Here is a 24,209-nt window from a genome sequence, read left to right on the forward strand (position 1 = left end):
TTGTCACCTGATACAAACAGCAGACTCACTGGAAAACACCCTGATGCTGGGAAAGATCAAGGGCAAAATGAAAAGGGGGTGACAGAGGATGAGATGGTTAGATAGCATCACCAACTCAATAGACATTAATTTGAGCAAACTCTGGGAGACAGCGAAGGACAGAGGAGCCTGGCATGCCACAGTGCATGCGGTCACAAAGAGTTGAACATGACTTAGTGACTAATCAACAATAACAAAATGTAACCAGACATTTGGTTATAAGAATATTTGTTACAAGATTAAAAACTACTTCCTAAATTTCCAAAAATATTAGAAAATATAACATGGAACAAAATGTATTCTAATTATTGGAAAGCTATGTAACCATTTAAATTGTAGAAGAATATTCAATGTCAGGGGAAACTTGAGCTTCCAAGTAAGATGTAATAGTCTACTAGGGAGTCATCTCTCCTGCTACAACAACTAGGTGGGAAAAGGATACACATCAAGAACATATTTTTATAGTCACTGGAGATCTATGGAAGCAACAACATCATCATTGAAATAAAACTCCAAAGAGGGAAGTGTCCTTCCAGCTGAATTGTTTTTGTCTCTATAGGGGCATTTGATGATTCTGACCATAAGATTAAGCATAGGCTTGGTACAGACAGAGAAACTCTACCTATTTGAAACTCTACCAGGGAAAAGAGAAACAAGTGGATTTCCTGATAGTTGCATGAGCTGGCAGGACAAGGTGAAACCCTGAGGGGCCCCAAACATGTAGCTGATTTTCTCCACAGGACATTTGCTTAATACTGGCTGTATGGGCAGTTGGGGAAGACGTATGGCTGGAATGGCAGTGAAATCTGAAGTTTGGTGGTGCTTAGAAGTAAATACTAGAGGGAGGAGCCTACAACAAATAGCTGACAATCTCCTCCAAAGTTTGGAGCTTTATAATGCAAGAGAATAAGACTCCAAAGGGTAGTTATAAAATCTTCCAAGCTTGGCTCTCAATCAAAAGCTAAGGGTGGTCATATCAGGAAGCAGGGACAAAAAGCAGAGATAGACGGGTCAATAAAACTGAAACCCAGACCAACTCAACTCAACTGCAGTTTTTGAGGTAATCAGCTCCTCACCATGTCTGGCTAACAGAGGGAAGTGAGAGCCTTCTATGAGAGAAAATAAAATCATTCTTAATCTCAATAATTCTTATATATAAAATATATGGCATACAGTAAAGAATTATGAGAACTTCAGAATCAGGAAAAAATGACCAATAAGCAAAAGAACAAAACAGGCAAGAGGACCTGACTCACAGATGATTCATATGCTGGAGTTTGTAGACAAGGACTTTAAATCATTATTATAAATATGGTGAAGAAAACTGAGGAAAAAATGGACATATGAAGGAAAAGACAATTTCAACCTAGAGTTAGAATCTAAAAATAAAGAGAATCAAGTAGTCTAGAACTGAAATATGTAACACTTGAAAATAAAAATTCATTGTATAGGTTTAACCTAGACAGCATATTAAAAAGCAGAGATATTATTTTGTCAACAAAGGTCCATCTAGTCAAGGCTATGGTTTTTCCAGTAGTCATGTATGGATGTGAGAGTTGGACTATAAAGAAAGCTGAGTGCCGAAGAATTGATGCTTTTGAACTGTGATGTTGCAGAAGACTCTTGAGAGTCCCTTGGACTGCAAGGAGATCCAACCAGTCCATCCTTAAGGAGATCAGTCCTGGGTGTTCACTGGAAGGACTGATGTTGAAGCTGAAACTCCAATACTTTGGCCACCTCATGCGAAGAGCTGACTCATTTGAAAAGACCCTGATGCTGGGAAGGATTGAGGGTGGGAGGAGAAGGGGACGACAGAGGATGAGATGGTTGGATGGCATCACTGACTCGATGGACATGAGTTTGGGGGACCCTGGGAGTTGGTGATGGACAGGGAGGCCTGGCGTGCTGTGGTTCATGGGGTCACAAAGAGTTGGACACGACTGAGCGACTGAACTGAACTGAACTGAGACAGAGGAGAGGATGGATTTGGTGAAGGAAAAAAAAAGGTCAATAAAAAGTTTGTAAACTGATACAGAGAGAGAAAAAGAGAGGGGAAAAGACACAAGAGAATGTAAGAGACATATAAGACCCAGTTAAATGGTCTAACATATGCATCATGGTAGCCCTAGAAAGAAGGAAGAGAGAACACAGAACACAAGAAGTTATTTGAAGACACAAAGTCAAAAATACTCCAAGACTGTTGAAAACATTAACACACAGATTCAAGAAGCTCAGCTTCAAGCTGGATAAGATAAAATAAGCACAGCCTAAATGCTAAAATCAAAGACACAGAGGAAAATCTTCAAATCAGCCAGAGAGATAAAGATATATTACCTTCAAAGGAGGCATTTTATTGCAATTTTATTGATAAAACTGATAGCTGACTTTGCAATACAAACTATGAAATAAAATTGATAGCTGAATTTGTAATACAAACTATGGAAGCCAAAAGACAATGCAATGACATATTTAGAGTGATAAAAGAAAAAAGAAGAGGTACAAATAAGCAAAAACTGGCAGAATTGGTTGCCAACAGATCTGCACATAAAAAGTACTAAAAGTATTCTGGCTAAAGGATAGTAATTCCATTTGGAAGCAATGAACTGCAAAAAGAGCATCAGAAAGAGTATTGAAGTGAAAGTGAAAGTCGCTCAGTTGTGTCTGACTCTTTTCACTCCATGGACTATACAGCCCATGGAATTTTCCAGGCCAGAATACTGGAGTGGGTAGCCTTTTTCTTTTCCAGGGGATCCTCCCAACCCAGGGATTGAAGCCAGGTCTCCCGCGTTGCAGGTGGATTCTTTACCAGCTGAGCCACAAGGGAAGCCCAAGAATACTGCAGTGGGTAGCCTATTCTGTCTCCAGCAGATCTTCCCAACCCAGGAATCAAACCAGGGTCTCCTGCATTGCAGGTGGATTCTTTACCAACTGAGTTATCAGGGAAAGACACTAGCTATTTTAAAACTCCTGAATATTTATTCTGTTTTAAGTTTCTCTCCAGTCAATCCTAAAGGAAATCAGTCAATCAAACCAGTCAATTCTAAAGAAAATCATTACTGAATATTCATTGGAAGGACTGATGCTGAAGCTAAAACTCCAATACTCTGGCCATCTGATGCAAAGAGCTGACTCATTGGAAAAGGCCCTGATGCTGGGAAAGATTGAAGGCAGGAGGAAAAGGGGACAACAGAGGATGAGATGGTTGGATAGCATCACTGACTCGATGGACATGAGTTTGAGCAAGCTCTGGAAGTTGGTGAGGGACAGGGAAGCCTGGCGTGCTGCAGTTCATGGGGTCTCAAAGAGACAAGACTGAGCGACTGGACGGCTGAAGTTTCTCTCCTCTTTAACGAAGTGGTAAAATACAAATTTAAGGTAGACTTTAAGAGTCAAGGATGCGGATGGTCATCTCTAGGGAACTCCTAAAAGCATAATATAAAGAGTATTGTGTGTGTGTGTGCATGTGTGTGTATGCACGCGCGTGCTAAGTTCTTTCAGTCATGTCTGACTCTTTGCAACCCTATGGACTATAGCCTGTCAGGATCCTCTGTCCAAGGGATTCTCCAGGCAAGAATACTGGAGTGTGTTGCCATACCCTCCTCCAGGGGATTTTTCCAATCCAGGGATTGAACTTGCGTCTCTTACATCTCCTGCACTGGCAAACAGGTTGTTTACTATGACTAAAGTGTTAATAGAGTATGAAATGCAACACTAAATTAATAGAAAAAATGGGGAATTGGAGGATTAAAGAAACAAAGATATGAAATAAATAGAAAGTGAAGAAGATATGAAATAAATAGAAAATGAATTGCAAGACATAAGCACAACTAGACAAAAAAAATATCAGTGATATGGAAGATTTGAATATTATGATTAAGCAAGTCAATCGAACTATCTTACGTGGAACACTACACCCAACAATGGTGGACTGTTTCCAGGGCTATAAAAGCACCTCTTATTGCAGTAGAATTAAACCAGAGAACAAGAAAGGTACATCTATAAATTGGGCAACCTACTTCTGAATAAGCCAGGGTTCAAAGATTCACACTGAAAATTAAAAGGTATTTGAGCTAAACAATATCGAAAGCTCAATATATCAAAACTTCTGGGATGCAGAACAATTTTTATCTTTAAATGCATACGCTAGGAAAGCAGCAAGGGTGAAAAAAAATCAATTCTCTAAACTTACATCTAGAAATAAAACAGCACATATTCCAAAATAAAGTAGAAGGAAGATATAATAAAGAAAAGAAATCAATGAAGTAGAAAATAGATGTGCAATAAAGAAAATGAACAATGTCAAAAGGGGAATATTAATAAAATTGGTAAACTCTTAGACTGCTCATCAGAGAGAGAAAGAGAAATGAAAAGGGGTACATTAGTATAGGTCCTACAAGCATTAAGTATTAGCTGCTCAATTGTGTCCGACTCTTTGCAACCCCATGGACTGTAGCCCACCCGGCTCCTCTATCCTCCTCTATCCGTGGAATTCTCCTGACAAAAATACTGGAGTGGGTTGCCATGACCTTCTCCAGAAGATCTTCCTGAACCAGGGACTGAACCCACGTCTCCTGCAGGCAGGCAGATTCTTTACCATGGGAGCCACAAGGGAAGTTTCCCAGGTGGCGCTAGTGGTAAAGAACCCGCCTTGTCAATGCAGGAGACTTAAGAGATGTGGTTTCAGTCCCTGGGTCTGAAAGATCCTCTGGAGGAAGGCATGGCAATCCATTCCACTATTCTTGCCTGGAGAATCCCATGGACAGAGGAGCCTGGAGGGCTACAGTCCATAGGGTCACAAAGAGTTGGACACGACCGAAGTGACTTAGCACACAAAGGTATACAAGCATTAAAAAGAAAGTGAACGGATATCTGGAACAACCTTAAGCCAATAAATATGGCAACTTAGGAGAATTGGAAAATTTTCCTGAAATTCACAGATGAGTATGACGTAAGGTAAAAAAAAAGGAAACAATAGTTCTATGTCTATTACAGAATTGATAACAATCTGAAATTATTCTTTTTACCATCTATCTCTCATATTGTAGGCACTCTGACAGCAGGGGCCTTGCCAGTCTTGTTGAGGACTAAATCTTCAGCACTTGACTCAGCAGGAGCCCGACTCACTGCAGGTGATTTCAAAATACCTGCTGCATGAAGAAAACCTGCATCCACCTCTTACCAAGAGCCAGGATGTGACAAATGATAAATATAGCAGGTCATATAAAAAATAATCTCTTCACTTCCTTAGTAGTCTAAATCCTGACCTTGATAAAACCATAAGCCCAGAGAGCTACTGCCTTAGACCACATTATTGAACTGCATAGCACCTTCACCACATTCTATTTTAATGTTACTAGAATGCACTGTTTAATAAAAATATTAAAGATATTGTTTGTATAGATTTCATTGTACTTATATGAGAAACTCCTTTAATTTATTGCTAGGGAGAGGATAGGCTCCTCTGTAAAAGCGGCATATGATTCATTTTTCATGCTATTACTGAAGCTTATTTTAAAGAGCATGTTAATCCTTATCACTGGTGTATCCGTGTCCCTTGGTGCTAACTTTCCATATATGTATTATCATTTCACTGTTTCTTTAAATTCAAACTTAATAAAAATGCATGTGCTGTGCTTAGTTGCTCAGTTGTGTCTGACTCTGCAACCCCATGGACTGTAGCCTGCCAGGCTCCTTCTGTCCATGGAATTCTCCAGGCAAGAATACTAGAGTGGGTTCCCATGCCCTCCTCCAGGGGATCTTCCCAACCCAGGGATCAAACCCAGGTCTCCTGCATTCTGGCAGATTCTTGACCATCTGAGCCACCAGGGAAGCCCAAGAATACAGGAGTGGGTAGCTTTTCCCTTCTCCAGCGGATCTTCCCAACTCAGGAATCAAACCGGGTCTCCTGTGTTGCAGGCGGATTCTTTACCAGCTGAGGTACCAGGGAAGCCCCAAGAAGAATGCATACAGAGGCTAAAATAATGAAACAGTCCATTGCAGGTGAAGAAGATGTATCAGTCATCTTAGCGTAAATGTGCCAAGTATCAACAACAAATCTCAGTGGCTTGCCAATTTCTGCATCAGCTGGCTCGTCTCTGCCTGACACTTTTCTCCTTCTGAGACCTAGCCTGAAGGAGCAGCAGCTTTCTCTAGAAAACGTCTAAGGAAAAGTATATTCAGCACAACCACGACATGGCTTTTAAAGCTTCTGCTGATAAAAGGCAACATACAAATCAGAACCTGGTATCATGGGGTGGAAACATATAACCTTCCTATGAACAGGGACAGTGTATTTCTAACAATACAATAGAGCACTGGTGATATTTTCTACCACAGGAAGCTGTGGTTACCACCAGATAGTAAAAGACACAAAAATAATAGCTGCCTCTCATGACTGGGCACCTACTAGGTACAGGCATTGCACTTGACACTTCAAGCATAATATTTCTAATTCATACAGCTCCTTAAGGCAGCGAGGATTCTCTCAAGTTTACTAATCGGAACTCTGCAGCATGGAAATACTAAGTCATGCGGTTTAAAAGTGGTTGAGCAGGAACTTTACCCACTTCTGCCAGATTCTAAACCTGAGCCCTCATCTCTGTATAACTTTGCCTACCTTTTGGTGTGTATTTAAAAAAAATTTTTTTAGTCCATTTTCATTACTTCGGCTTTTGTTTTTTAGTAAAATGGAATTGGGTGAAATAGGAAAAATAATAACGAGAAATAAAAATAGAGAGAACTGCTTTTACATTAAAAATAAAGTTTGGATTCTATACACTACAGAAACAGGTATTGATAGACTCTTGGGAAGAATGGTATTTGTCACAAAATGTACTTGATCAATCTTATTAGATTAGAGACTAAATTTTTAAAAGACTGGCATGGCAATACCACTGGATGTGCCCATAAAAATGAATCAAAGAGCTACCAGCTTCCCTGGTAGCTCAGTGGTAAAGAATCTGCCTGCCAATGCAGGAAACGAGGGTTCGATCTCTGGTCCGGAAAGATCCCACATGCTGCGAAGCAACTACGGCCCTGCACCACAACTAGTGAGCTTGAGCTCTGGAGTCCTGGAGCTGCAACTATTGAGCCCTCCTGTTGCAACCACTGAAGCCCACATGCATTACAGCCCATGCTCTGCAACAAGAGAGACCACCACAGTGAGAAGCCCGCACACCACAACTAAACAGTAGCCCCTGCTCACCACCAACTAGAGAAAAGCCCGCACAGCCATGAAGGCAAGCCCAGCACTGCCAAAAATAAATAAACAGATCAATAAAATTATTTTTTAAAATGCACCAAAGATGTTTCATGTCATTGAAAACTTTACAATTTAACTAGCAAGAGGATAAATGAACATGAACAGTAGGTTAGACCCTCCACAAAGAAATATATAAACAACGATTAATAATACAAAACTATAAAAATATAGCAGTAAAATGATTAGAGGGCTTCCCCAGTGGCTCAGTGGTAAAGAATCTGCCTGCAGTATGGATCTGCAGGAGACACAGGCTCAATCCTGGGTTGGGAATATCCCCTGGAGAAGGACGTGGCAACCCACTCCAGTATTCTTGCCTGGAGAATCCCATGGACAGAGGAGCCTGGTGGGTGATAGTCCATGGGGCAGCAAAGAGTTAGATACAACTGAAGCAACTTAGCATGAAGCTAAATTAAGACTTCATGAAGGAAACAAATCGTAAGGATGGCAAAAGACATCTCAAGAAAATTCTAGGGAGTATATTTGAGTAACTAAAGTTATTTACACTATTGTTGATTTTTTTCTACTTAGTACTAAATATGTGTTGAAAGAGGATAAATAATTTGTAATCTTCAATTATTACATTGAAGAGATGCAAAGTTATTGTCCAAGCTTTCAGAGCAACAGATTTTTGTTCAAGGACTGCCTTATATCAGCATTGTATTTGTCACCTGATTGCAACTAGCTCTAAAAAAGCTAAGTACTTGTTAATAGAGTGATGAGTCTTTAGAATAAAAACTTAGCTCACTTTTTGCATTTGTACTGAGATGTGCAACCAAGTAAAGAATAAAGGAAATATTCTTGAATCAATTGTTTCTAGCTAAAGAGCATCTATTTTCCATCAAAGAAGAAACTAAGCTCAAGTTCTTTCTATTTAGCTGTCATTTTCCTCCTTTGTGATATAACAGCTGTGATTCTTTCTGTAAGACATACAAGTAATTAAATTAGAATTTCACGGTGCTTTACATCTCTAGGGATATTTCTGAAATTATCACTCACAAAATAACTCAGCAGTAAAGCAAGACAGCATGAGACAAAAATTAGTGCTGAATCACTCTGTTGATTTGATCTGGAGATGGGGAAACCCTCTCCAATTCACACAACTTATTTGTATATAATTTTATTGTAATAGGAAAGTCAGGAAGAAAAATTTTTTAAGTCAAAATTCTAGCTATCTCCTTTCAGTCCTTTTACTATGTACATATTTTTCTAAAAACAAGAATCATGCTATTTTAATAACCTGTTTTTTAAATTTTCATATGATATCATGATGCATGTTACTATTAAATATTCGTTTAAAACCACAATCGTCTTTTGGGCTTATACTCAAAAGAATTGAAAACAGAGGAATCAAACAGATATTTGTACACCCATGCTCATAGTAATATTTATTCATAATAGCTAAACGGTGGAAACAAACACAAATGTCCATTGACAGGTGAATGGGTAAAGACAATGTACATAAAATGGAATATTATTCGGCCTTTAGAATGAAGATTCAGACACATGCTACAACATGAAAGTGAAAGTTGCTCAGTTGTGTCCAACTCTGCAACCCCATGGACTATACAGTCCATGGAATTCTCTAGGCCAGAATACTGGAGTGGGTAGCCTTTCCCTTCTCCAGGGGATCTTCCCAACCCAGGGATCGAACCCAGGTCTTCTGCACTGCAGGCAGATTCTTTATCATCTGAGCCACAAGAAAAGCCCAAGAATACTGGAGTGGGTAGCCTATCCCTTCTCCAGTGGATCTTCCTGACCCAAGAATCGAACCGGGGTCTCCTGCATTGCAGGTAGATTCTTTACCAACTGAGCTATGAGGGATGCCCCATTGCTACAACATGGATGAGCCTTAAGAACGTCATGCTAAGTGAAATAAGCCATTCACAAAAAAGATATATACTGGATGATTCCACTTATATGAGATACCTAAAGTAATCAAATTCATAGAGACACAAAGTGGAATACTAGTTGCCAGGAGCTGGGGGAAAAGGGGAATCCAAAATTGTTTAATGGGTAGAGTTTGAGTTTTGACAGTGAGGAGGTTGTGGGGCGGGGAGTGGTGATGGAAGCACAGCGTTGTGAATGTACTTAATGCCACTGAATCATACCTTCAAAAATGGTTAAAATGGTAAGCTTTATTTATGTATATTGCTACCATCAACCCTCCACACACACAACTTTGAATGAATGATGTTCCATCACTTGAGGATATCCTTCCATTTAACAGTTTCGCCACTGTTGGACACTTAGGTTGCTTCCAGTTTTTCATTACCATAAAATTTAGTGTAGTGAGCATTGTACACATATCTTTATTTCCATATCTGCAATTTCTTTTGGATAGTTTACAAAGGATGTAACTGGACTAAAGAACATGAATTATCTCAAGGTTCTTGATACATCATGCCAAACTGCTTTCCAGAAAGGTCTTACCAATTCACATTCCCAAGAGCAGCATAAGAGAGAGATTTGTACATTGCACTCATGCCAAAATATTCTCATCTATTTTCATTTTTGCTAACTGATAATAACAAGACAGCACAGCTCAGGATTTTAATGGGCACTTATCTGATTGCTCCTGAGAGTGACTAGTTTTCAAATGTTTATGACCAGTCTAAATGTATCCTTCCAATAACTGCCAATTCTCTTAAATTAAAATTCAGAACCCATACTCTTAAGAACCCTAGGAAGACAGGAGGAGATAGATTTGGGAAAGTTCTGGAGAGGGGGTAAGGCCAAGGGTTTAAGCTTAATCATTAGGATATGAAGAACAGTAAACATTTAGGAAGAAGGAACTGGCAGCAAAACCCAGGGAAAGTCTAAATATTTAATTAAAAAAGAATAATCATATTGCTAATTATGGGGTAGCTGTTCAATAAAATGGATCCAGCAAACGAAATTTCCAGAGATAGAGAACTCTACTCTGCACTGTTGAAAAACTCCCCAAGCAGTTCTGATAGTCAGCCAGATTTGGAAACAACTGCTTTGGTTCACCAAGCAAAATCACTACTGTTCTTCCAAATGCCCCTTCCTTTTCATCATAATGCCTGGCAAACATCCAGTTCTCTCTCTCACTCATCCCTCTGACAACTTGGTTACAGAGAGCCTTAGTTTCTCTCCTTAGGTGCTTATTACCTGCAGGACACAATTAGGAAATCTCCCAGTGACTTGTTAAATATTACCATTCTTGGACTTCGACTTGGTCATGCGACAATCTGTCATCTGTTGAATGGCATGTTAAATCAAGGTCAAGGCATGAGACCAACGCACCAGGTTGCTTGTTTACAAAGCAATCGTGGGTACATGGTGTGTTCTCCCCAAGTCTCCAGGTCATCTTGGAATTGCTGGTTCCTTAAGAGCCCTCTACCCCTGGACATCAATGAGCTGGGTGTCATGCTGAGTTATAAAGAACTCTTCAGGTTTTGTGTTCGGAGGATAAAAATCATCCAAATTTGGGAAATTTGATTAATAGATACAACCAAGGACTAAACAAAATGATGTCAGTGGAATAATGGTGAGATCAAACTTGGGGGGTTAGGAGGGTAGTAGAAATAGAGATAACATGAAGAAAGATATCTCAAAGCCAAGATAAAGAAAAAAGGGCAAATCTGGCAAATGGAAAATAGACATTGGTCTTTATTTGCATGTCAGTTGGTTTGTTACATAACTCTTCCTAAGTAAAGCCAACCCCATTAATAATGTACAAACTAAACAGTTATTAGGCACGATCACTGTTTGAATAGCACTGTCACTGACGTAAAACAAAATCAGTTGATAAGGCAAAGCTGTCTGTTCTTCCCCAAGCTACTATGGAAAAACGAACACATAAATGCTAAAAACAGACTTAATGCTTTTAGCTTCCTAGCTATGGATTTTTTTGGCATTACAACAGGGGAGACCTGATTATGTTAATATAGAACAGCACCCAATTTCCTTTCAAAGTTCTAAAAATGACTTCTATCTCCCCTTAAGAATGAGAATACCATCACCTCTAAAACCAAGTATGATTTCAAGCAATCACTGCCTATCCCAGCTGACTCCACAATAGCTATGGTACATGAAATTCTATCAAGTCCTATGTAAAAAATACACATATTCTCTTTTCCCTCATTAGCTAAAATGGTCAGCTAGATTCAGAAAGAAGAGAAAGAAAACTCAGGAATATTTTATGGACAAGGAACCTAATCAGTATCCATTAATCTAGTCAATATCTACTTTGAACATAAGTACAACATCATATGCAGAAATATAAAATATTTTCACATATTATATACTAAGGCTATAACTCGAAGGGTTTACTAAATTCCAAGGCTTGAACATATGTTGCTTCATTTAATCCCTCAAACAGAGCATCTATTCTTCCTAAAGTGGTGAGTCTAAACCATCTGTAATCAAACCATCTTCCTTGCTAGTGATTTGTGTAGTATTGGGCTGATGATGAAATACTGGAAGCATAAAGAAGTGTAAGGAATGTGTGAGATAGGGTTTTATGAATGTTTTCTTAGTCTTAAGAGAAAGATACAGAAAGAGATGGCCTCCTTTTCTCTCATCTTAGACCTGGGCATAGCTAAGTTAGATTGATGTCTGAAATGGCCAAAGGCACCTTATAACTAACTCTAAGAAAGCCAGACTGAGGGTAGTCACCACAACAATAACAAGGAAACAGATTTGGCTGACTTTTAAGCTGCTGACTCAACTACCAGACCCAGCCCTATTTCTGAACTTCATGTTTTAGAAGTTACATCTTCTTCCTGCTTAAGCCCATTGAAGTAAGCTATTCAGCTACTTTTCGGATGCTAAGAGCATTATAACTCATCCAGGTAGATATTATTCTTATTTTTCAAATAAGAGAACTGAATTTCTTAAAGGTTAAATCACTTGCCTAAGATACACTGTTTCCAAGTATTGAGTCAACATGCATTCCATGTGGGTCTCTCACAAGTCTGCTGCTGCTGCTGCTAAGTCGCTTCAGTCGTGTCCGACCCTGTGCGACCCCATAGACAACAGCCCACCAGGCTCCACTGTCCCTGGGATTCTCCAGGCAAGAATACTGGAGTGGGTTGCCATTTCCTTCTCCAGTACATGAAAGCAAAAAGTGAAAGTGAAGCCGCTCAGTTGTGTCCGACTCTTAGCGACCCCATGGACTGTAGCCTACCAGGCTCCTCCATCCATGGGATGTTCCAGGCAAGAGTACTGGAGTGGGGTGCCATCGCCTTCTCTGCTCACAAGTCTAGGCCTCTTCAATACAACAGTACAGATGTTCCTAGAAATGCCTATTCCTGGAAATTCCATGAAAGAGAGGCTAGGGTGTAGTAAAAACAACACTGGATCTGAAAAAAATTAGATCTGAAATTTTATTAACCATAAAACATCAAGAATTCACTTAAGTTCTTTGAGTTTCATTTGCCTTAGTTGTAAAATGGGAAGAAAAATATCAGCTTTGCCCACCTTACAAGGTGCTTATAAGCCACCAATTGTTAATAACATATACAAAAACCTTGGGTGAACTCTAAAATTTAAGGGATTGATTATTATTTCTACCCACTGAACAAATACTGTGTATATCAAAATGTTCTCAGTAAGTCATGCTGCATATGAATTCAGCATAACTACTTTGTGGTTATTTCTTTTTTAGATCAGGTTTAAAAAGAAGTTGTAGAGATAAATTTGGCAGTGAACTTCCCATGGCCCTCCAAGTCATGGTCCATAATATTGCCTTGGGTCATTTCAGTTCAGTCTGTCACTTCAGAAACTCTGTGGGTTTTGTTTTTTGTGTGTTTTTTTTTTTTTAAGATGTAAGCCTAGGCTCTTGAGTCACAATATTTCCTTTGAAAGCTGGCTCTCCTCCCAGCTTTGCTCTCTCACCTTTCTCTTTATCTCATAGCAGCCCCTAAAATTCCCCAACCAGCACTTATGACAGGTACCATTGCTGCCTGCTTTAACTTATAAAGTTTATATGGACCAGCTATGATGAAAGGCTTTTAATAACAGAAAGTCAAACTCAAAAAAACACATTTTTCATAACTTGACTTGGATTATAGAAACTTACCTATAGAAAAGAATAGCGTTATAGCCAACTGTAAGAGCTTCAATGACCAAAAACAACTAAGGAAGTGACAATGAATTAAATACTTAAATCAGCAGGATGTGTTCTTTCAAACCCCTCGCCCTATGTTCCAGATAAGATTCAGTATGAAAAACACCAATACAGTATACTAATGCATATATATGGAATTTGAAAGATGGTAACGATAACCCTATATGCGAGACAGAATAAGAGACACAGATGCATAGAACAGTCTTATGGACTCTGAGGGAGAAGGTGAGGGTGGGACGTTCTGGGAGAATAGCACTGAAACATGTATATTATCATATGTGAAACAGAACACCATTCCATGTTCGATGCATGAGACAAGGGCTCAGGGCCGGGGCAATGGGATGACCCAGAGGGATGGGATGGGGAGGGAGGTGGGTGGGGGGTCCAGGAAGGGGAACACATGTAAACCCATGGCTGATTCATGTCAATGTATGGCAAAAACTATTACAATATTGTAAAGTAATTAGCCCCCAACTAAAATAAATAAATTTATAAAAAAAAAAAAAAAGAAAGAAAAAAAAAAGATTCAGTATGTAAAGTTTGTTCTACAACATACTACAATCCTGCAAATTTTAAAAATCTAAACCATAGACTTCTTTCTTGTTTTGTATTTTCATCTTCTCAGTCCCAAGTAAACCCCTCAGAAAACAGACCTTCATTACCCAGTCTCCCTAAAAGCAAAAAAGTGCCCTGGGATAGTGCTCATACCAAATACTACAATGAATGCTCAAGAATAGTGTCTGACTTCCTCCCTGTGCTGTTTTAAGTCAGGAACAGTCAACTCATTAAAGATGTTAAAAAGGGGAACTTTGAGACTTCTATGTGCCATTGTAAACACAACTGCTTGGGGCTGTTTTTCCATTGAGTTGAAATTCTTATTCTTAAACTTTTCATGCTTAGTAAACGACCGTCCATTCAAGCCAGCAGAAAATGATCAGGCTACCAGCATGGAAAAAAGCTTTAGGGACAAACTGCCTGCCACTCACTGCTATCCCACCCAGACACTTGACAAGTAAGAGCTCAGACAATTTTGGCTCAAAAAAGGTAAAAAATAAATAAATAAATAAATAAATAAGTCAGTTGAAAACTCTCTGGAACCCAGGACTCAGGAAACAAAACCCAGAGGAAGTCTGGCCAGCAGCCTAATAACCTCAGTAACGAAATTCTTTAGTCAGCACCTTGACAACGCGCTTTTACTTCAGCTGTGACATAACAAGAGATTACAGATGATGCCAACACACCATCGCAAATGAGTGGGAGTTGGTTGGATGGAAACAGTAAGAAATACTGAGGTGGCTTTACAAGTGTGAAGGCATGAAAAAGCACTGTTAAAATAGGGGGGAAATCTTCGTAATGACCCTTACGACAAACGGATATAATGGCAGGTTATAGACACGTAATCTACAGTAGAAGTGACATTCTTATATTACTCAATACATCAGTGAGTGATACACCCAGATCAACTCCTGAGGCTCCTCCCATGAAAAGGCTTTGAGTTCTAACAGCCTTCCCTGTTCTCACTGGAAAATTAATGAACAGCTTAAAATGAAATCATACAAAACCCAACATCTTCAATTTGACCTGAAGACTTAAAAGACAAAGCTCTTTTGAGAGCTAGTTAATGTTCCTCAGTTAAATAGGAACCATAGAAAAGGAGCAAGAATTGGGAAGTATAGAAAGACAGAACAAAAACACAACCAGAAAAAAAACTGTGTTCCTTTTGACTGAACTTTATGTGACCTTGAAAGCTCTCAGTAGTCTAAATTATTTGGTTTTTCAAACGGGGAAACACTTCTATTCCTGTGCACGAGGCACATGAACTTCATAAGAGATATTTTCCATTTTAATTCACTGACCATGAAAATCAGACTTTCAAAAATTATCTATGCATTTCATTATCACCATTAAATCAAAGCATTTATACCAGCACAATGCTTCTAAATATCAGATTCTAATTCTCCTACAATTAAGAATCTTCTTAAAGATTAAAGAAATCTTCTTTCTTCTTAAGGAAATCTTCTGGTAATAAAAAGGTTGTATAGTTACATTTCTCTTTTATAACAGCAGGAAAAAAAAAACTGGTTATGGGAAACGGTAAAACTCTCTGTTGACTGCAATAAAAATTCATAATTCAAATTTAAAAGTCCAAACCAAATCTGTCCATGAAAATCCAGGAAGTCACTGTCCCCAAATTTTCTTCTCTGGTTATAATCCATTATCCCAATTTCAGTCCCTTGCTAAACTGGTGGGATGACACAAGATTTTGAAATGTTAAGATTTCTGTTTCACAACTTAAAAAATGTTACGGCCATTACTAAGGAATGCCTGAACTAAGTCAATTGCCCTTTTTTTTAAACTGAAGTATAGTGGATTTACAATGTTGTGTTAATTTCTGCTGTATAGCAAAGCAACTCAGTTATACAAATATATATATTCTTTTCTACTATGATTTATCATAGGACATCGAATATAGTTCTCTGGGCTACATAGTAGGACCCTGTTGTTTATCCGTCCCACCTAAAATAGCTTACATCTGCTTATCCCACACTCCAGATTCATCCCTTCCCCAGTCCCTCCCCCTTGGCAACCGCAAGTCAGTTCTCTACGTCAGTGAGTCTGTTTTGGTTTTGTGAAATAGGTTGATTTGTGTCGTACTTTAGATTCCACGTATAAGTGATATCACACGGTATTTGTCTCTTTCTGTAAGTCAACCTCCTTTAATATTTTTTTTTAGAATCAGAGACTATTTGGGGAACACTTTAGAGACTAAAACGTATGGAAGAATAATATAAGCAACACTTTCTACCCACATACCCACCACTCAGCTTAAGAAATAAAATGTTTTAAGTATTCTTGAAGCTGTATGTGAAACATTCCATGATCCCTTTTTATTCCTTCCCTACTGATAACTATTATACTGAATTGGGGATTTCTGATGTACATTCATGCATCTATACTTTTACTAGATGTTTATGACTGGTTTCAAAGTTTCTATAAACAAAATCATACTCTATGTATCCTTCTGCCATGTGTTTATTTGCAGTATATTCCTGTTGACTGATGTTTTTATTGTGGATCACACTTTCCTATCTTCACAAATCTAGTAGTTTCTGATGGTGTAGTAGGCACTTTGGATGACACATCATAGAGTTTGGATTCTGTTATCTTCCTCTTAAGAGTATTGAGTTTTGTTCCAACAGGCACCTAAATTATTGTCAGTTCATTTTGTTTATGCGGAGTCTCAGTTTTATTAAGGTGGTGCTTAATTGGTTTTCCTCTTCATTTTAGTAACCTTCCTTAGTCCTTGGATGTGGGTTTTTTATTCTGAAGTCTTGGACCTACTGGAGTTTCAGTGGAAAGCTCAAAGTGTTTATCAAGCCCCTCTAACTTGGTGAGGTTCAAACCTCAAACTCTGGCTCTCCTCCACTGCACGGCTGCTGACATCTTGGTTCAGCTCTATCCTTCTAGCTCCTATTTTCTGCTGGACTCCTTTGACTTTTACCACACGTGTGCAGATGTCAGGGGTCAGCCAAGAATGGAAAGGTGGCTTATATGCATATTTTGGCTCTCTCTGTGGCTCCTTCATGTAAGGGATCTATCATTTAATTTCCAGGCACTAGTCAAAGCTATGGTTTTTCCAGTAGTCATGAATGGATGTGAGAGTTGGACTATAAAGAAAGCTGAGTGCTAAAGAACTGATGCTTTTGAACTGTGGTGTTGGAGAAGACTCTTGAGAGTCCTTTGGACTGCGAGGAGATCCAACCAGTCCATCCTAAAGGAAACTGGTCCTGAATATTCATTGGAAGGACTGATGCTGAAGCTGAAACTCCAATACTTTGGCTACCTGATGTGAAGAACTGACTCATTTGAAAAGACTCTGATGCTGGGAAAGATTGAAGGCGGCAGAAAAAGGGGATGGACAGAGGATGAGATGGTTGGATGGCATCACCGACTCAATGGACATGAGTTTGAGTAAACTTTGAGAGTTGGTGATGTACAGGGAGGCCTGGCGTGCTGCAGTGCTTGGGGTCGCAAAGAGTCGGACATGACTGAACAACTGAACTGAACTGAACTGGCAGCCTCAAACTAACTCCTTCAACTGGTAAGACTACGGTTTTCTTCTTGAGTTGTATCTTCCCTAAGCCTGCGGATTTGAGAGCTCCCCCAAAGGAAAAAGCATATACATGTGGATCTTATCTAATGCAGTACTCCTCATCTAAGAATCAAAAGCTCTCCAGTTTCTGACTATCTTTAGTCACTCTTTGGTGCTTTCAAACTTTTTTAAAAGTGTTTTCCCAATGTTTATAACTGTTATTGGCAGGAAGGTCAGTGCCATAGGAGCTACTCTTTCCCAAAGAGTTGATGAGCAGATACAAATTTTAATGGGCTCTAGTTTCCCCAATATCTTATGGTTTATGGTATTTTTAAGGCTTCTTTAAGATATTTTTTCCTTTTCCAAGTCATAAATCCATTTTGTATATTTTATTAAATAAATTTATTATTAAATAAATTTATTAATAATTTATTAACATTTTTTCCAAATAAAATGTTTTGATCTTTAATTCACTTGGATTTTATTTTTTTGTGCGTGGGTTAAACAAGGGATTCATTTTTATTTTTACAGGCAAGTAAACAAATTTTTACAGTATCATTCCTAAAGAGTCCATTCTTTCCACTCTGGCTCATGAAGCACAGCTGTAAGTTGCTCAGTTGCGTCCGACTCTTTGCAACCCCATGGACTGTAGCCTGCCAGCCTCCCCTGGTTATGGAATTCTCCAGGCAAAAATTCTGGTGTGGGTAGCCATTCCCTTCTCCAGGGGATCTTCCCATCCCAGGGATGAAATCTGGTCTCCTGCCCTCATGAAGCATATCATACCATAAATCTAGTCATATGCATGGAGAAAGCAATGGCAGCCCACTCCAGCCCTCTTGCCTGGAAAATCCCATGGATGGAGGAGCCTGGTAGGCTGCAGTCCATGGGGTCGAGAGGAGTCGGACACGACTGAGCGACTTCACTTTCACTTTTCACTTTCATGCATTGGAGAAGGAAATGGCAATCCACTCCAGTACTCTTGCCTAGAGAATCCCAGGGACGGGGGAGCCTGGTGGGCAGCCGTCTCTGGGGTTGTACAGAGTCAGACACAAGTGAAGCGACTTAGTAGCAGCAGCAGTAGCAGTCACATGCATGCAAACTGATATATATCAGGCTGTGTTTTCAGTTTGTTTCTTCAAGGCTCTGTATTCAGTTTCAGTGTTTTATTTTTTTAATTGTTTCAGCTTATTGGAGTATAATTACTGTACACTGTTGTTGTTAGTTTCTTCTGTACAACAAAGTGAATCAGCTATATATATATACATATATCCCCTCCTTCTTGGAACTCTATTCTCCACCCCCATTCCATTCATCGCACCAAGCACTGAGTTCCTTGTGCTATACAGCAGGTTCCCACTGTGCTGTGTGATTAGTCACTCAGTCATGTCCAACTCTTTGTGACCACATGGACTGCAGCACACCAGGCTCCTCTGTCCATGGGGATTCTCCAGGCAAGAATACTGGAGTGGGTTGCCATGTCCTCCTCCAGAGCGATCTATTTTACAGATGGTACTGTATATATGTCAATCCCAATCTCCTAATTTGTCTATGCTTGCACTCATACTGGGCTTCCCTGGTGGCTCAGCTGGTAAAGAATCTGCCTGCAGTGTGAGAGACCTGGGTTCAATATCTGGGTTGGGAAGATCCCCTGGAGAAGGGAAAGGCTATGCACTCCAGTATTCTGGCCTGGAGAATTTCATGGACTGTACAGTCCATGGGGTCACAAAGAGTTGGAGACAACTGAGCGCCTTTCACTTCACTTCTCTTCACTTAGACTAATGATGTAATACCCTAATTGTTACACTGTTACAGTATGCCGTATCTGGGAGAGCAAATCCTTCCACTTCATTCTCCAAAATATCTTTGCCCATTCTTGACCCTTTATTTTTTCAAATAAATTTTAGAATCAATTTGTTGAATTTCATGAAAAGTCCTGCTGTAGAGAATTAACATCTTTAAATCAAGTCTTCTCATCCACATACTTGGTATATTTTTCTATTCATTTGGGTCTTATTTCATGTCTTTCTATAAAATTTTATGAATTTCCCCCAATTACACTTTTATTGTATTATACTTATATCTCTTAAAAATTCTATTTTCTTAAACCATTATCTTTTCATCCAATTTACCCCAATTTACTCAGCCTTATTAAATGAATTTCATCAAAATAATTTACTAAAGCTATAAATTCTAAGATTTATTTCATAATATACAATCAAAGAATGAAAACAATAATTTAATACTCATTTACAAATGATTTTTTTGTGTCATGGACTTACCAAATATCTTATCCTGTACACTTACCAAGAAGCTCCATGGTCTCTACTTTCAGTGTCCATGAAATTAGAGTCCAAAAACATATCTTTGTAGATTCGACCAACAAGGCAATACATATCTGAAGCAACCTGCTCTTCATTTTGCACCAGGGGAATCATAATGTCAAGAGCTTTTGCTCTATCTCCAGGGAGGTTTCTCCTAAGGTAGAGAAAGGGAACATCACTCTTTCTGTATAGACTACAGAAGCAGTTTAGGCCAATCATCTTTTTAAAATGTCTGTTTAATACACAGATTCACATTAATAAGTTTGGCAGGATAAAAACAACAATCATACTTTGAAAGTCTTCTGCAACTCTTTTTCATCCTACCGCATGTCTAATCATCTAAAAAGATTTATTTTGAGTTGGTTTTCTGCTGATGTGATGATTCGCGCTTATCCATCCACAGTCATTGCAGTTTCCCTGCAGTCTCTGTGTGGGTTCAATTTGACAGAGTGAGATTAAGAATGCAGCCCGTGGCCGTGAATGGGGCAGAGTCAAGGAATCCAAACAGGGGCAAAACCCTGATGCTATAGGTTTCAGTGGCTTTTGCTCCAAAATACTGAGCAAACTAATTCATAGACAATACCAATAAAGCAACCTGAGTCGACCAATCAATCATCTAAGGACGCTGCTTTATATAGCTCATTTTAAAACTGGTCAGTACGTACAGACTGTTCTCAAAGATAAAAATTCTCAAGAGTTATTTATTGAACCTTGAAAACATTCACGCTAAGTGAAAGAAGCCAGTCACAAAAAGACTATATATTGTACAATCTTATTGCACGAAATATCCAGAATAGGCAAATTTACGGAGACAGAAAGAGATCTGTGGTTGCCTAGGTCTGGATTTGGGAGGAATGGGAGAGTGTCCTGCCCCCACTGGAGCAGGACAGGGTGTGGGTGGTTTTGGGAAAGGTAATATAAATACTTTAAAACTCATGGTATTGATGGTCACACAACTCTGTTAATACATTAAAATCCATTGAATCATACCCTTTACATAAAATTATATGATGTATGAATTATATTTCAATAAAACTGTTATATAAAAGAGTTATTTCTATTTTCAATTACTATTTTAAATCTCTTTGTCCATGAAATTCCTTTTTACATTCTGTACTAAATGCCTTTAGTTTAGAATAATGCTCCATACAAATACATTTATCATTTCATTCTATTTTAGGGAAGACAGAGACAAAATATAGATAAAAGAAAATATAAGAGGCTCTTATGGACTTTCATTTTTTATTTCAAAATATAATATATTTCATTCCATCTTTCATTTCATCTTTCAGAAAGGATTTATTTGAAAACCAGTTGGAACAGATAATCTCTGGAAATTTCATCTCTTTCTGCCAAATCTAAAGAAAAAATGTTTAATAAATGGGGAGATAAAATTGACTTTCATTATCATACTGATAAAGGTAGCACGTTGTAAAGCTTGGGCAGATGAATAAAGGAAAGACACAATATCTGGTTGAAGAGCATGCTGACTTTTCTTTGGAGACAAAGGCAGGAGAACTAAGTGAGGGAGAATACAAGTACCAGTATTGCTTTGCTCTGGGTCTGAGCCTGTTTTATGACATAGCTACCAGTCTTGAAGAAAAGTTACTCAAGCACTTTAGTTTCCTCATTGGTAAAATAATTAAGACTTCGTGGCAAATGAAAAATCGATGTGAGGCTCCCCTCTCTTTTCCTTTTTCTCATTCTCTTCAACTGAGGTAATTACATACACATCCAACTCTCTACCATAGAAGAGAACAGCAAAACTAAGTTCCGGACAGTTTAGTGCTTTAGGGCTGTCTACGGCCAGAGTAGGCATGGTCCTCCATGGCGACCCCGGGTAGAAAGTGGCATTGAGGTAGGTGTCAGTCACGATGCTGACGGAAGGCACAAAGGAGAGGCACTTTTAGTCCTGATCCTAGAAAATTCATGGACACATGACCTAAAATGTGGTCCACAGAGTTTTGACTATATTAATAATTAGGTATATTCAGAACAATCTCAGTGAACATCTTCTCTGATGAGGAATATGTTCCCCTAGATAGAACTATCCCTACTTTAGTTAGTTTTTGTGTAAATAACCACTTAGTGTTCAGTCTATGTAAAGACAATATCACATCCGTGTAATTTTAAAAATCCCCAAAAATATATAAATAGAAAATACAAACTTTGACAGAGAAGCAAAAGATTTTTAAGAATTTAGATATATAAACATTGAGGGTACTTCTTTTACTCACGACAAGTGAGACAAAATCAGAAGGCATGCTTCCTATATTTTATATGGTTGAAGTAGAAATATTAACAATACATTATAATAGGAGTGGTTGCAAGGCTACATGAAAAACATATCATGGACAGAATATGCAGGTTAAAAAGTAATACGTTAGCACACTGTGGGGGGAACTTCTTCTTCTTACCTATTCAGTGCAAATGCATAATGAAACTTCACATGGTGATGAGAGGCCAAATCAAACGTCGGAAGCTTTTCTAAAGTCTCTACCAGCTTCACAATAGAATCATAGTCCTTTCAAACAGGAGAAGAATAACACAGAATTAAATCTTTGGGAAAAAGTCCTGACAATGAAATGCCTCTGAACAACCAGATGCCTGAAACTAAGAAGAGTATTAAAAAGGAACTAGAACCCATGAAATACCTTAAAGAATCTAGAACCAAGAAGAAACTGTTTGTTCATTTGCTTGCCTGAATAAGGGTTAGGTTATATGGATAAAACACTGGAAATACTGAATTACCATCTCTGTCCTACAAAACAATAAACTCTCTCTAGCATGGTAATACTACATTTTCTCCGTACAGGTGGTTTACTTCTCCCTGGAGCTAGATTCCCGGTATGCAGGGTGATGTCAATTACTTTCAGGGAGATAATTTCCAAGCTATCAAGAACGTGGAGCAACCAATAGAACTTCTGTTATAAGTAACAAAAATATCTGGTTTCAACATAAGAAGGCTCTCCAGCCATGGGATCTTAAGTGCCATACATCTCCATGTATGTGAATCTCTGTTATCCATAGGAAGCTTTACTCGAGCCTGAATGGGTAGGAATAGGAAACCACAAGTCACTTAAATTTTACTGTAAAAATCCAACAGCAAATCCCCAACTCAGAGAGGATTTCATTCTTCTTGTGTGTGTTGTGTTAAGCGCTTCAGTCTTATCCAACTCTTTGCCACCCTATGGACTGTAGACCGCCAGGCTCCTCTGTCAATGGGATTCTCCAGGCAAGAATCCTGGAGTGAGTTGCCATTTCCTCCTCCAGGGGATCTTCCTAACCCAAGGATCGAACCCACGTCTCTTATGTCTGCTGCATTGGCAGGTGGGTTCTCTACTACTAGCCCCATGATTCTTCTTAGCGTAATTTAAAAAATTTTTAAGACATCCCAATAAAATAATATGGCATGTTTGTGTTTTACATTACTTATTTTTAAAGTTATTTTTATAATTAATCAATTGCACATTTCTCGTTTCTGGCTAGTTAGATCCAGCACTATCAATTCCAAGCAACACAATTCCAGGAGTGAGAGATATATCTGGAAAGCTCTAAAAACGTCTGTTCTTTGCTAAAACAAAGATTTCACTTAGTGACAGGCAAGTGTGCCTGAGGCTAGCACAGCAGAACAGCTGTCTGTGGATTAGCTATGCATATAAATCTTTCTTTTTTTTCTTTTGGAGGAAAAAGGCAGCCCTTTACCTTACAAGTCTTTCATAATCACTGATGGTTAACTTATATGAGTCTGTTTCATTTATCATAAAATCTCTGGATGGAAAGCTTAGGAGAGTCAATAAAAAATTACATGTAGTAACATGAGTGACTTATTAGCTAACTGAAACTGGATATTAACACTCCCTTATTCCTCCAACATGATACACAACCAAGACTTGATTTTGAGCATCTTCTCACCTGGATATCTCTATATGAAAGTAACAGATTTATGACAATATCTGCTGTCAAGACTTCAATATTATCCACTCGCTGTCGAATTCTTGCCAATTCAGCTGCCAATTCTTTGCCAGTATATAAGTTACGAGCTTTCCTGATATCGTTGAGTATAGACTCCCGGAAATACTGGCTGGTGGAAAAACACACATTTTTAAGAGTTGATACTAGAAAGTATTTCAATGAAAAGCAATGACCTTATAAGGAAATGAATGACACCTGCAGCATTCATACCTTTCAGATCATTAAGATGTACAGAATGAACATCTCATCTAGCTGCTATTATTTAAAAATTGGGGCATCCTAATATTTTACACTCTGCCTTGCTCCAGGAAGAATTAAAGGTAAAGATACTCCATGTTAATGAGCTGTTCAAGACCCTGCAGTATTCCAGTTAAAATGCTAAAACTTTATTTTTCATTTTACTGTCTTGAGTAGAAATTGTTCTAA

General features: G+C 38.6%; 1 protein-coding gene across 8 annotated transcripts in view; it reads right to left on the reverse strand.

Moving 5' to 3' along the window:
* The window catches only part of MAP3K5 (mitogen-activated protein kinase kinase kinase 5), a 248,939-nt gene that overhangs the window by 108,000 nt on the left and 116,730 nt on the right, over positions 1-24,209 (reverse strand). For all 8 annotated transcript variants that reach the window (XM_081528863.1, XM_081528860.1, XM_081528861.1 and 5 more), the window contains 3 exons: positions 23,724-23,892; positions 22,226-22,332; positions 19,792-19,962 (listed from right to left, as the gene is read on the reverse strand). In XM_081528863.1, coding sequence (XP_081384989.1) covers positions 19,792-19,962; positions 22,226-22,332; positions 23,724-23,892 — 447 coding nt within the window. The remainder of the gene's footprint in view (positions 1-19,791; positions 19,963-22,225; positions 22,333-23,723; positions 23,893-24,209) is intronic.

Source organism: Giraffa tippelskirchi, chromosome 9, assembly GCF_054371585.1.
Source record: "Giraffa tippelskirchi isolate mGirTip1 chromosome 9, T2T-mGirTip1v1.2.pri, whole genome shotgun sequence".
NCBI lineage: Eukaryota > Metazoa > Chordata > Mammalia > Artiodactyla > Giraffidae > Giraffa > Giraffa tippelskirchi.